Consider the following 15,934-nt stretch of genomic DNA (forward strand, 5'->3'; position numbering starts at 1 on the left):
GTGAATATTTCATTTAAGTTATTATACTTTTTCCCTCTAGTATTTCTAGTTGGTTTCTTTGCATCATTTCTCTATATATACTGATACTCTCTACTTGGAGAGTCATTGTTTTTGTGGTTTCATTTAGCTGTTTCAGCATATTTAACATGGTGATTTAAAACCCTTTGGCTAGCAAATCCAATGTCTGGACTTCCTTGAGTACAGTTTCCATTATTTTCTCTTTTTCTTGTGGATGGAACAAATTTACTGGTTTCTTTATATTCCTCGTCGTTTTCTGCTAAAAACTAGACATTTTGAATATTATAACGTGGTAACTAACTCAGATTCTAACTCCTCCCCAGGGATTATTGTTGCTGCCTATCAGGTTTTTGTTTGTTTGTTTACAGTTGTTTCTAAGCTATTTTTGAAAAGAGTACATTCTTTGTTGCATGTGGTCATGGAAGTGTTTACTGTTTTGTTAGCTTGCAGTTTGCCTAAAACTTAGCTGGGCCATTTACAAATTTGCCTTAGCCATCACTTCCTCTTCTGCAGAGCTTGAAGGTCAGTCTGATGTAAAAGCTTAGGTTCTTATCAGATCTTTTCTGAGCAGGTGTCTAACCCTACGCATGAAATGGACTTTCTAGATCCCATATTATCCACAGGAGCTTCTCAACTCCCTTATCCCCCAAAGCATTTCCTCCTCCAGCCTTTCGTTCTAGGCTTCTTGGCATGTCCATTGTTTACTCCAATTGATATCTATCGCCCCAAGGGGCATTAGTAGATAATTTGTTCTGAGGGAGTTACGATTTCAGCAAAATAAAGGCATGTCCCTCGAATTAGGGATCCTCCAGGCAGGTCAAAACAAATAATCACACCTCTTTGCAAAAAGAATCTACTCTGTTCCATCCAGCCCCTGTCACTGAGGCAGAGAAGGGAGGATAGAGTGAGGGTAAGTTTAAATGCCACAAATCTTTTCTCCTCAGTTTCAGGCCCCATTTTCTTAAATGTTTGAATGGTTGCTGTAAACCTTTGACTATTTTCTGAATTCAAAAAGCTGATTGGACTGTTTTTACCAGATTTTCTTGTATCTCTGTGGAGCGACAAGCTCTTGGGAGTTCTCTACTCTGCCATTTTTACTGATACCACTTTCCATTTGCAAAATTCTTAAAATAAAATGTTGGGGAAAATATGGATTAAAAACAACTTATCTGTTTCTCTTGGAACTGTGACTTACAGTGAAAAACTTGAAAAGAAAATTTAGGAAACCCAAAATGACATAAAACAGTAATAAAAGTTCACTAACAGTATACAACATAAAGATACAATTTTTAAAATTATAAGAAATGCAAAAATAAGGCTAGTCACACAAAAAGGATGTTTAGGAAACAGAAAGTGAGACAAAGTGCTAATATAAACTCATTAAAGAGATTTTATATTCTAAGTAAGCTCATGCTCTGGTTTCTCTTCAGACTGTATAAATCTTTTGCCTTTTACACACACACACACACACACACGCACAAAAATATATATCTATATATATAGGCACTAAACTTTACTGGCCCCTAAATAAATTAACAGGAATAACAACTAGCTCTTGAAGCAATTACTTGTAATAGGGAATCTGTCAAGGTCTCTACTGGGTTGAGGAAGGCAGTAGCTAACCACTAAAGGAAATGTTAAAAAACCAAAGGTCAATGTCTGGCCCTAAATTTTTAATTCCAACAACATGGCTAGAACTGTTCATATTAGAAAATGGTCAGCATGTCAAATGGATAACTAACCAGCACCATCATCTAGTGCTTACATACAGCATACTATAAGCCCCATGCAAGACAAGTACATGAATTTTCAGCGGGACATACACAGAATCATGGGGATGGAGGGTGAAGAGGAAAGGGGATTTATTTTGTCTAAAAAAAAAATTTTTTTTTCAGAATGTAGCTCTACTATACCAGGAATGGTTTTTCTATGTACTTTATATGAAAATGTATGAAGTTACTTATCTAAGAAAAATTGGTGTTTCTGAAGGACCCAAGAAAACTTATTTTTAACTAACATTTTTTAACAGAGTTCTTTAAAGCATTTCACAAAGGTCAGTATGAGCTGATTTTTTTAAATGTGAACATTTCCACAACAAATTTTAAAAATTGGAATGAATCAGCAACTTAGATGACACAGCCTGAAGTACTTCCTAACAAATAAGAACAAGAAAAGGTCCATTATTTCACTTATAAATTAATTAAGAGCTTCCAACTTACAATGTATCAGGCCTCCCTCACCTACCAGACATCTATTTTAATGAATTAAAATATACTACATTGTGATCAAACTAAAATAGACCATTTCAAAATCTAGAGGGAACAGGAGGTGTACTCCTGAGATAAAAGAATTTTGTCAGAACGCTTTTCATTTTAATCTAATATTTATACCACATATATATACATGAATAGTATATATCTTAACAGATGAAACAATTATCCTTTCCAAATCATAGTCTCTTCAAAAATTTTTTAGGTTATTATGGAGAATGTGGTAGAGACTGTTGATTACCTCCAACAGCCAGTAGGGCAAGGAGATAGAAGGATCTTTCTCCCTGACCACACTCCTCACATATATAAGGGACTATATGTAAGTATCAAAAGCATATCATCCAACACGTTACTAAGAACACGAAATCAATCAAACAGAAGTTCAAAGATAAGATGATAAACTATAGAATAAAGGAAATATGAAATTCAAACCTGAGTAAGTAAACAACAGATCAAAGCAATATTGTTACTAAATTTACGGAATTAAAAATAAAAACTAAAAAAAAAGATTAGACCATTGAAAATCAAATTACTGACAATGAAACAACTTGAAATAATATAAATGCAAATAAAAAGACAAAAATGTGGCCTAGCATAGTGGCTCACGCCTGTAATCCCAGCACTTTGGGAGGTCAAGGTGGGAGGATCACATGAGTCCCAGAGTTCAAGATCAGTCTAGCCAACATGGGGAAATCCTGTGTTTATAAAAAATACAAAAATTAGGCCAGGCACAGTGGCTCATGTGTGTAATCCCAGCACTTTGGGAGGCCGAGGCGGGTGGATCACATGAAGTCAGGAGTTCAAAACCAACCTGGCCAACATGGTGAAACCCCGTCTCTACGAAAAACACAAAAATTAGGCAGGCGTGGTGGCAGGCACCTGTAATCCCAGCTACTTGGGAGGCTGAGGCAGGAGAATCATTTGAACCCGGGAGGTGGAGGTTGCAGTGAGCCAAGATCGTGCCACTGTACTCCACCTTGGGTGACAGAGCGAGACTCAGTGCAAAAAAAAAAAAAAAAAAATACAAAAATTATCAAGTGTGATGGCACACACCTGTGGTCCCAGCTACTCAGGAGGCTCAGGCAGGAGAATCACTTGAGCCTGGAAGGGCGAGGCTGCAATGAACTGTAATCACACCAGTGTACTCAAGCCTGGGTGACAGAGTGAGATCCTGTCTCAAAAAAAAGAAAAAAGGACAAACATTAAAGAAATTTTTAAAAAATATGATGAACATGGTAGACAAAGATTATAAAACAGAAAAACGGGTATTCCTCAAGTATATAACTTAGAAATGAAGCAGAAAAAAATGTAAACATCGAATTTTTAAAATTACAAAAAGAAAATTCCCTAAAATAAAAGGAAGAAGTGAACCTGGAGATCATATGGAATAATTCACATTGAGATGTAACCTGACTAATTTTCAAAGACTTTTTAAAGAGGTTTTTTTAGCATGCAGAAAAAAAAAAAAAGTCACCTGCAAAGGAGAAAAATCTTTGGCTGTCTTCAGATTTCTTCACAGCAACATGCATTGAAGAAGAAAATTAAGTAATGTCTACAGAGTTCTCAGAAGAAGAAAAGGGTTTGTCCCAACAGTACCATATCCAGCAAGATGTCAAATATACAGGAAATAATAAAACATTTTCAAATGCACAAGGCCTAAGAGAATACTAATCCAAGAGCCCAGGTAAAATATCAATCAAGTGTGAGAGTGACACTGAAAGTCTCAAAAATTTATCTCCCATCTACCCACTCTTAAGAAAACATTGGACGATATGTTCCAAAGCCAGGAAAACCAAAAGAGAGGAGAGAGACAGAGACAGAGACAGAGAGACAGACAGAGACAGAGAGAGAAAGAGAGAGAGAGAGAGAGAGGAAGAAAGCCTAAGAAACAGGATTTAACACAGAAGAGACATGAAATTGAGTTCTAGAAAAACAGATTGGAACTGTGCAGGCCTAGTAAGCAATCAGATTAGAACAGAGGGTTAAGACTCCAGGAACATGTCTCCTGGGAAGAAAATGAAGCTGTTGAAATACTTGATATACTTGACAACTGTACTAGTCAGAACTGTGTTCAGCTATATATAACAGAAATATCTAGTTTGGTAGCTCCATAAAATGAAAAGTTGCCCCAAACACTTTGTTTTTCAGCTCTGCCCACCCCCAAAGTATAGCTTTATCCTTATGCTTGTAACATGACTACTGCACCTCTAATCATCACACATGCATTCTGGGAAGGAATCATGAGAAAGGGCAAAGGGTAAAATACATATATGTCAAATATGTCTGTCAGAAAAACAATAGCTTCCCCAGAATCCCAATTTCCAGATGTGGGTCATATGGCCATTTCTGACTCTAAAGGAATTTAGTATAGTTGATTATTTTTCATTGGGCATATCACTACTCTGAACAAAATCAGGATCCTGTTATTTAAATAAGTGGGAGGGGTAGAACTGACATTGGGTAGACAAGAAGAAGTATCACAACAACTGCACATAAAATAATATTTGGAGAATATTTAATATTCCAACGGAGAAATTGGAATGCTTTGTATAGTAACATGATAAAGTAAGCAAATTTAAAATGAAGCAATTTTTGATTCCAAAAAGAACCAAAAGTTCCACGAGAGATGAAATGCTATTATACAGCTGAATAATATTCATAAATCATAGGAAAATGAACACACATGGATTGAAAAAATTCTAATATAATTATATTCCAAAGATGAAAGAGGTAAGCAGAAGCATAAGGTAATAGAAGAATGACAAATTCTCTATTTCTATAATAGGAAGTCAATATATAATGCCTAAAATTGATAAATCAAGAAATAGCAATATATGTCTATTACCTAGAAATGGAGAAAGGTAAATACACACACACACAGACACACACACACACACACCCCAAAGATAAAATTCTTACCCCACAACCACCTGAAGGGACCCCTTCTTATGGCCAAGGGCATTCCAAAGTTAACCTGAAAAACTAGTTCAGACCATGATAGGAAGGGTGAGTCAGACCTGCCTCATTACACCCTCCTACCTTCTGGAATTCAGGAAAAGCCAACAAGCATTAACATCAACATAGACCTTAAGTCTGATAAGAAACATTTATAATCTATTCTGTCTGAAGCCTACTACCTGGAGGCTTCATCTGCAAGATAAAACTTTAGTCACCACAACCCCTTATTATAACCCAGATATTTCCATTCTATTGATTCCAGGTCTTCAGATAACAACTTAACTCTCAATTAATTGCTAATCAGAAATCTTTAAATCCATCTATGACCTAGAAGCCCCCTCTTCAAGTTGTCCTGCCTTTCCAGATTGTACCAATGTGCATCTTACAGGTATTGACTGATGTATTATGTCTCCCTAAAATGTATAAAAACAAGCTATAGCAATCATGGGCACATGTCATCAGGACCACCTGAGGTTGCACATGTCACAGGTGCATCCCTAACCTTGGCAAAATAAACTTTCTAAATTGATTGAGACCTAGCTCAGATACTTTTGAGCTCACACACAGAAGGGAAAAGAACTGAGGAAGCTAATTCAGACATTGAGAAGGGTCACACAGAAATGTGTTTCTCATAAGCCTTGTAGTACTATTCATTTTCTTTATTTTAAACCATGCATATGTTCCTTGGTAAAATTTAAAGTTTTCTTTTTTAAAAAAGAAAACTTCATGAGTTAAAAAAAATTCCAATCAATAGGAATAAATTATGAACAACAAAAAGAATAAGGAATCTTTACGATAAATGCTTCATAACCAATGGGAAGAGAGGAGACATTATTTCAATATTAGATCATGGTCCTTAGTTTCACCTTAAATTATATGTTGAACGCTTTGTCAACAGTTACCTAAAACAGTGCACAAAAAACTGCTTTTATTGCATTGTAAAGAATGTATTCTACCACAACTTCTCAGTATTTTGTTTTTTTAATAAATTCCACAGAATCATGGATCTCTAGTCCATTGGTAAGACACAAGACAAAATTTGTTTTAACAAAGAAAATTAATCACTAAAGAAAATTAAAACTCAATAATCTCTAACATTTTGGTCTGTTAAGACAGGATCTGGATGTGGAGTTCATGAAGTATTTCCCTGAAGTACCTGTGTACCTACAGAAAACTGCTCATCAAAAAACTACATTTATAAATTTTGCATTTTGGTAAGTTATTTTATAGCGACTACTGAAAAACCTAAGAACTTACCTTAAAAATAAACAAAATTCTAAATTTGGACTTTGTTAAACTTATGTAAGGTTTTATAATTGATGTACAAATATACAGAGAGAGACAAAATTAATTACTCCAAATTTTAAACTGGCATAAATACTGCCACCAGAATTACATAACCGGATTCATATTCTAAAAAATAATGGTAAATATTTAGAGTTTTAACTTTCAAATCACTAAAGTAAAATATTTTGATAATTCTTGAAAACCTCTCATCTCCCAGAGAAAGTTCAATTGTAAAAAGCTAGATTCATAAAATTAAAAACATTCCTAGCAGGCCCCAGTGTCAGAGTTTCCTTTCAGTTTACAATTGATGCCACTGACGGATGTTGGTTTTTATTTTAAATCACTCTTAAAATTTACTCTGCTTTATAATATTTATTTTTTTAAATCAATTAATTTTACAAAAGCAACTTTAGTCTTAGAGAACTAGATTTATGCTTCAAGAAGTCTCCCATAATAGGCTTGAATGATAAATAAAATACTTAAGCAATTTTATATCCTTGAAAATTATACAAACTTGACCTAGAATAAAAAACAACCCACATGGACTGCAAAGAGTAAGGTAAATTTAAGAAAATAAAAATGCAAATGTGCATTTTAGCAGTCTCTTGAATTTATTAACCTAAAAGGTTTAATTTCCATTTTCCTGCATCAGCTTTATTTATAAAATGTCGTGCCCTATAAATACGCTGTTATTTTCTATAGTCAAGCACCCTCTTAACAAATCTTCTCATTAATATGTAAATTTAAAGTCAATCGGTCTTCTCCCTGACAGCCCCATGAATTCCTAGTGCACTGTATAATCGGCTTTGACTTGACATCCACTATTTATCATCAAAGATGTCAGTTAGAAAAATTATGGAAAATGCACTGCAATTGATATGACTGCAATCTACTTTGTCAACACTTAATTGTTCCTCAAATCATACATTTACATATAAACAGCCTAAATGCTGATCTATAATGATGCAAATAAACTAAATTAAAAATCTCTTCTGCCCCTGAAGAAGCTTGTTTGTATATGATGTGTTCATTTGAGAACTTATTGACAAAAGCATGTACATCAGCTCATCTCAAAAAGTGTATCTACTAATTTTCGATTCCTCAACAAAAAACAATTTTGCCACACTTCAAGCATATTAACGTAAACAAATGTTTGCAAAAATTCAATAGGAAACATGATTTTTCTCTTTGAAAGCAAATTTAATTATGGTTGTTAGCTAATTGCATGTCTGCACACTACGGACTGGGAGCCTAAAGTTGGTTTTGACTGGAACACAATAAACAAACACAGAAAACTTATGAAGGTAACTAAGAAATTATTTTAATTTACAAGTCACAGGGTAATAAAATATAAAGGCAATAATGCTGGCCTGGGCATCAGATAATTCTGTTTACATTTCTGCTCCACCTTTTATAATTAATACTGTCTTAAGTGACTTGCTAAAATCTGTATATATCAATTTCTTCATATATAAAATGGGTATAATAATTCTGATTGCCCTATGGCAAATGGAATACTATGTAAGAAAGTACAGGCCAGGCATGGTGGCTCATGCCTGTAATCCCAGCACTTTGGGAGGCCGACGAGGGCAGATCACTTGAGGTCAGGAATTCAACACCAGCCTGGCCAACATGCCAGAAACCCTATCTCTACTAAAAATACAAAAGTTAGCTGGGTGTGGTGGCATATGTCTGTAATTCCACCTACTTGGGAGGCTGAGGCAGACGAATCGCTTGAACCCAGGAGGCAAGAGGTTGCAGTGAGCCAAGAACGCACCACTGCACCCCAGCCTGGGCGACAGAGAGAGACTCTATCCCAAAAAAGGAAAACAAAGAAGAAAAGAAAGCACAGCAAAAATGGTAAGCCATTAAGTATAAAGCACCACAGTATTATTTTTCACATTTTCTCTTAGTATCTGAGAGAAAACTGCTGGATTTAAATGAATTCGGTATTACAGGCAGGTTTCTTTAATTATAAACTTAACTTTTATGTCAATACATTGTTTTAGTGACACTTTTTCCTACTGGCAAGTTCTTTATTTCAAGGTAAAATGGCCCTTAATTCATCATAAAATGGTGCTCATATAGCATTTATGTAAGTGACTTCTGCCTGTAGGTAAAAGGGAATGGAGGGCTAGAATGAAGACATTTCTGCTTGGATGATTCCATGAAACAACACATTCAAGTGTTGATGGTAAAAGGATAAAAAAGAGAGGTAAACTCTCAGGAATGACTCTGCTAGGGTACTGTTTAACCTTGTCTTTTTATTCTATAATCATCTTAACCTTTCTTTACTACATGGTGTTCCTTTTACAACATCACAGAAGAAAGAGCAAGCAAATACAAATGCCAAATACTTCTCAGTTTCTTCTAGCTGTGGTCAAATTCTGCTTTGAGATTTAGTCTGCCAACTTTTTTTTTTTTTTTTTTTTTGAGACACCCAGGCTGGAGTGCAGTGGTGCAATCTCGGCTCACTGCAAGCTCCGCCTCCTGGGTTCACGCCATTCTCCTGCCTCAGCCTCCCGAGTAGCTGGGACTACAGGCACCTGCCACCACGCCTGGCTAATTTTTTTTGTATTTTTAGTAGAGATGGGGTTTCACCATGTTAGCCAGGATGGTCTCGATCTCCTGACCTCGTGATCCACCTGCCTCAGCCTCCCAAAGTGCTGGGATTACAGGCGTGAGACCTAGTCTGCCAACTTCTAAAGCTAAAATTACCATGTGTAGTCCTTAAAAAGTTGGAAGCAACATCAAGCCTAGATCAGAAAGCACTGAAGGCTAAATGGCTACACTGCTCACTCCAAAGTTTCTCAGTAAAACAAAATCATAATTTGCACAGAGGAAGGCTGAGATGGGTTAACTGGAAGAGTGAGAGCACAGACATGGTCCCAGTGTTGACCCCTCATTTGAATCTTAATTTTATAAAATATATTTATAATAAGAGTCTAACATATTGTACAATCCTTGATTCTAATACTGCAATAGGGCTGAGCCTTTCAAATCTTTCACACTGCTTCTGAACTGAACATATGTACGTATGCAGACAAAAGCCTGCTATACTGATTATTCTGGGCTAAACAAGACCCTCAAATAGAACCAAAACGATCAATGAATAATTTTTCCTTGAATTGAGGTCAACTGATACCAACTTAAGTTAATAAATAAAGTGAAATGTTTTATCCAAAGTAAAATTTATAACCACCAGAGTAACTGAAATTAAACAGTTACCAATAATTGCCTCTAAGGCGTCAACCAAGAGGTTATGAGAAGGGAACAAGTACTTGAATTGCTTCTATAATTAAAAACAACAACAACAATACGATTCAAATTAGCTAAACTTATAAATCTTCTATTTAAAGTGGTTTTCTTTCTTTGTTTTAAGCCAATGGATCTTTCTCAAAGGAAATCAAATTCAATGCTGCATAAGAAAGGAAGGCAAAAAAGGCTTCTGTGTTTGAAACAGTGGCAAAAGCCCAAAAAGCTGCACAGTCTAGAGCACCCCTGCCCTGCTTGGCTTGTTCCTGTGGCAGTGCTAGCGCATCCTGAGGGCTGATGTGCACACTGGAAAACCACTAAATTAATCTAATAAGAACAGTATTTCAAATAATTCCAAGGTTGGATTGCAAGTAAGTGGCAAAGAAAAGAAATGAGTTAGCCCATTCCAGTATGCCAGGGACAATGACCAGACTTCACCTCATGTTTGTCCTAATTCATGTTCATGGGGTTAACAAGTGAAAACAGAAAGAATGAATACAGTCCCAATTTTTCAAATTATCTGTCAAAAAATAGATGTATATGATGGTGTAGAACTTAACTTTCCTTTGCAATGGCTTTAAAAATAAATTTTATCTAAAATAAGATAAAATTCAAGGAACAGAAAAACAAATAAATAGACAAACATACAAAAGCAGAGATTTTACTATGGGTTACATATTTTTAGCAGGTATGGTAAGTAAACTATATATTTTAACTCCAGTTTCTATATAATTACAAGCAAAGGATCATTTGCATATAGCTACTGAAAATGATAGGAAAGTAAAATTTAAAAATTTAAATGGTGACAGTGATTAGCTAAGGCAAAACTGCCTATAACTTCATACAATAGAAAAAATATCTGAGCAGAAGTTTTGAAAGGAATTGGCTGAAATCAAACAAATAAGCTGTTTGGCAACAAAAATCTCTCATCAAAGTTATCATAAAAGGGCCAGGACATTTTCATCATAGAGATGTTCCTTAATCTAGCAAAAGTGCCATCAAAACTGTACTTTGCTCAATGATAAATAAAATTAATTTTATAAAATTAAAGTTGACAAGGATAGTAAAAATTTCACCAATTTAAGAGCATTATGTAACATAAGACTCATATATTAATAATTCAAAACATACTTCAATTTTTAAGATGGATAACATAATCATTTTGTTAATATTAAAAATGAGATGAAAATCAGTATTACTGTCTTGTGGATAAAGAACTATTAAAATTTCTAAATAGGCTTTAATGCTAATACTACATCAATATAGAAAATATGGATCAACATTTTATAATAATTTGCAAGCTTGATGTGTCATTTAAAGCATGTATCATACACATTTTTCCATGTTATTTACATTTTTCTAACTAACAAAAGCAAGATGTACTGAGCACTCAAGGCCTGTCATAAGTATATATACAGACCACTTTGATATAACAGGAGCTTTTTAAAATCTTTTTATTTTTTTACACGAATTGGTTTTTTAAATCTGCAATACTGTATTTTAAAAAGATACGACATCAAAAGACTAGAATGAATGTGCTATTCTTACAACATTTAAGGATTTATTTAAACTGGTTTAAAATTACCTTAAATCCTAAATGTATATACATCCTAAGGATCTTAATTACAAGTTATGTAATAAAATTTTCTAAATTGTCAATATGATGAAAAGAATAAGGCATACTTAAAAAAAAGAATAAGGCATACTTCTAATGTTAATCTGCACAAAGAAAACAAATAGCTTCACTTAAATTATTAATTTTACTAAATGCTACCAACTAAAGTGAAGAGAAGAACACAAACATTTTATAAATACAAAACTAGGACAAAGTAGTTTAAAAGTTCAACAATATTTATCTATAGAGGCAAGTAATTAATTAGGTATAAATTCACATGCTATAGAAGCACATCACCTACTTTTTTTACAAATGAGTACCTGAAATAGCTGGGGCTCAAAGATGTGAAAGTAACCAGTAACCAAAAAATCCATGGTTTGGCAATGTCACTGTAAACACTGTGTCATGCTGCTCCCCCTAACAAGGGCCTCTTGCCAGTATCAAACTAAAAGTGTATATACTTACACCAATAAATATGTATCAATCAGTGCCAAAACAATGGATAATTATGCTTGCATTTATATTGGTTGCCTGCTTTAGTAAAAGAACAAGAGACAAATGAGTCTTCCTTAAATACGCAGAGTTCTCTAGTTTACTACTCCTAATTTTTTTGCACAAGTTTTAAAAAGCTCATGCATTCTCTTAGTATACTTGAAAGTGGAAGACTGTTCAACACTTACCTCTTTCCAAGGGCTGACAAATTGTGTCCGAGCATATCGAGTTAGCATGTGGATTATGACAACCTGCCCCCACTCTTCAACATCCACTAGTAAGTTACATAGCTTGCGGTAATTTTTATGAATCAGATCTATTCTGTCTGGGCATACTTCTTCAAAAGCCATCACAACACTGCCAGCTACCAACTAGAAAAGAAAGAAATAGTAACTTATTAAAAAATGTTTCTCCCCTACATCAAAGGTCTTACTCAGGCATTATAGTAATCAGTTTCATGCCAATCAATATTAAAGTATTCAGTCATTCAATTAAAATGAATGTTCATGTTTGAATAACAAACTTTAAGGTGCCTATTCGTCAAAGAATAATTTTAATAGTTCTACTATGTCTAGAAAACTAGTACTCTTCTGAAGAGAAGTAAATTCTGATGTTTTTATTTCACCAGGTTAAATTTCAATACATTGTTCATATGTGGATTAAACATTAATCTTGCACATTTTTCATGTTTAAAGCTAACCTAAATTCTAATCTAAAAATTCAGTACTTTGTTCATAACATTCAGAAAAAGAATCAAGACAATAACAAAGCTCACACTGTGTCAGTTTAAAATGAGAACGACAATCATTCTGCAATGAACTTATGTTAAAAAGTATACGAGAAATTCATAAATTTTAATAGAAGAACACTTTCAAATCACATACATCTTAATCCACCGGTTTTTACCCAATATAATTTATTTACAAAGAAAACACACTGGCTGAAATTTTAGAACGTCACCTGGGCTCTTATCACTTTCATAACAAGGTGTATAAGTTGGAATAATATATTACTAACAAAAGGGGGCTTTTCCAAGACCAGTTAATGAATCATAATGTTAGTTTCTGAACTGTGATGCTTTTACAAAGTGGTAACATTGAGATTCCTTTACTCTAAAGATACAAACTAAGCAGAATATATATTATACAAATACTTCTATATATGTACAAATGATATATGTGCAGTTAGCCCACAATATAATACAGTTTTGAAAAACAAATTAATACCATATTCTATCTGAACACTAGGGATCTTCATTTTAGTGTCTAAAATTTCCCCAATGACTTAAAATAAGCAATTAAATAGAAATATAACTTACTGAAATGGTACTTTTTGAAAAATATTAGATACAATGATATTCATATTTTGAGTGTTTGTCCCTCTACTTGGCTGACATTTAGTTTATTAATATGCAACCAACAATACAATTGAAAGAAAACAGCTCAGAATATAGACTCGCTATTATGCTAAACAAGTTTCAAGTCCTGTGGGGATTTTATGAATTACCAATCAGTATAAACGTGAAGCTGCATTTATTGACTCCAGCCCTACCCATGTACTGGTGCCTGCTGGTCCCAGCATGTATGCACCTCAATCGAAAAAGCACAGAATTGATTATTTGTGTGAACTATATAAAAATGTATTATATATATAATTTTCTATTTGTTATAGATATGGCAAGGAAGTTAAGCTCATGTTTTCAATCACATTTTGATGTCTTCTGCAAAAGACATAATTTCTTTAGAAATTACATTTTGTGATAATTACATTTCTATAAAGTGACAATTAGTATCATTTTAAAATATCTTACAACAAGCTTATGACATTAAACTCTAGAATAACTCATTGTGAGATAGAAACATCTATATATATGTATTATCAACCTTATATTAATATCAACATCAATTGGTAAAGGGTGTTAAAGTACAAAAATAAAGGATAGTATCTAGGATAAAATGATCCGTGAAATTGAACAGGTAATTCACAGTTTCAATTTTTAAAATACTATGTAAAATCAAGTTATTCTGTCTTAGCAATTATTTTCTTCCAAATGTGTTTTGACACTAAACAATTAAATGGAAAATCAGCTACCATACAATATTAAATTCATTAAACCAAGAGCTACATGTACACAATAATTCTAAAGTACTAACACCTTCTAAGGTACTAACAAATATCATTAATTAAGTAGAACCAAATAAAGTTTAAGAAAACATCAAAATAATTAAAAAGCATATAAAGAGAGTACTTTTACAAAATAAAACTGATCATTTTAGATACTTAATCATATAGTTTTAACAATCTGACCCTGGGCTAAACACTACAAGGAAAATTAATAATTTTGGTTTATTAAATGTTCAATAGTCTATAAAACATTCAGAATTAAAATTAAATGATCTACTCAGATTTTAAAACCAAAAATACTTGTTTCCAAAAAACAGACAGTTAATTTCCATCTCACTGTGTCAATAGTAGCTTTTCATATAAGGGGAAAAATAAATCACTCCAACAAAACTAGCAATGAGCTCATCAAATTCAAATGCAGTTTTCCATTTATGTATTTTTTATATTAAAGCAATAAACATGGTTCATTTATCTTCCCTTGGTTGCCATGTTTTTCTGTGCTGTTGCTATGAACTTCAGCCATTAGCTGTGCTCCAAGGTAAACTACATGAACCATCAACAAAAGTGACACCCCATCTATGGAGTTCATATTTTCTCTAGATTATCTATGCTAGTTGACAAGCTGGTAATGAAAAAAATCACACTAAGCAAATGGTTCCTCTAATAACAATAAATTTTCTATAAAATTATGAAGGGTACAAAACATTTCCTTGCATCTATTTTGTCATGAATTCTAATTAACATTGCAAAAACCTGAGAGTGCTGGGTCATCACAAGAAGTGCATCAAGGTTTGATTGATAATATGGTATAAGTTGGCCAATGCTGCCAAGATTTTCTTCCCTTAAATTAATGGCCATCCAACCTTCCCTAATCATACAGCCCAAATGATATTCCCCTTCTTATTTCAATTTTCTTGAGGCATGGAAAATGGGAAAGATCAGTCATTTATCTTCTAATAGCTGGATAATAGATCTATCACAATAAAACATCTGCACAAACTCAGGGGTGTGTTTTTTGCACATAACAGTGGGGCTTTTATCAACATTAAATCAATAACTTAAAATTTGTGTCTTACCCCTACAGTTTAGCTATAAACTACCAATCTATTCATTAAACATAATTTCGTAGGAAAAATTAAAAAGAGGAAATTTTATGTCATCAAAAATATATAAATAAATCAGTTTTTCAGCAGGCACTGACCTAATTTGTTTTCCTAAGAAACTCTGTTTTCTATTAGAAAGTTAGATGCTATCAAAAGGATTTCTTTAGGATTAACTCGAAAGGAAAAGGAAATAAATACCACTCTGCTTCTGAAGTGTTCTAAAGAAAAGAATGTCAACAAATATGGATTGCTATATTTTAAAGAAAAACAAGAGAAAGTGTTATTAATTTTAAAAATAAATTCATATGTGAACATTAGAAAAGGCTTGTAGTAAAGTAGGAAAGTGTTTAGGACATGTTGAGAAGGTAGATGAAAATGGTATAAAATTTAAGAATAAACAATAAAAAATCATATAAAGAAAAATGGTAACAGTTGATTGGAGATGACAGAATATAGATTAGATGCCCCCCTTTAAGTTCAATGACTACAGTTGTAAGGTTTCTGTAATATCTTTTACCTAAATAATACTAAAATGTTCTATTTTTAGGAAAAAACTATTCATATGACACATACTGGTCTTTAGTAAAAGAGAAAAGCCATTCTATTTTAATATATTTATAATTCCACCTTTCCTTAAAATGAGAATTATGGAACTAATTTTCTTTGAGATCTCAATTGAAAGAAAATATCCTCTAGCCTAAAAGAAGCAACAGATGGTATGCCCCAAAATCAACAGAGGTTAAATGAAGAAAGTTTAACAGATCAACATCTTTCAAATATGTATGTATCAGCAGCAACACCAATGTCATCAT

At 33.4% G+C, this 15,934-nt stretch overlaps 1 protein-coding gene across 4 annotated transcripts in view; it reads right to left on the reverse strand.

Moving 5' to 3' along the window:
* The window catches only part of AP3B1 (adaptor related protein complex 3 subunit beta 1), a 288,518-nt gene that overhangs the window by 195,414 nt on the left and 77,170 nt on the right, over positions 1-15,934 (reverse strand). For all 4 annotated transcript variants that reach the window (XR_004027066.1, XM_003261505.4, XM_030800425.1 and 1 more), the window contains exon 7: positions 12,084-12,266. Coding sequence is in view for 3 of the 4 variants with exons in the window: in XM_003261505.4 (XP_003261553.2) it covers positions 12,084-12,266 (183 nt within the window). In the remaining variant the exon portion in view is untranslated. The remainder of the gene's footprint in view (positions 1-12,083; positions 12,267-15,934) is intronic.

Source organism: Nomascus leucogenys, chromosome 2, assembly GCF_006542625.1.
Source record: "Nomascus leucogenys isolate Asia chromosome 2, Asia_NLE_v1, whole genome shotgun sequence".
NCBI lineage: Eukaryota > Metazoa > Chordata > Mammalia > Primates > Hylobatidae > Nomascus > Nomascus leucogenys.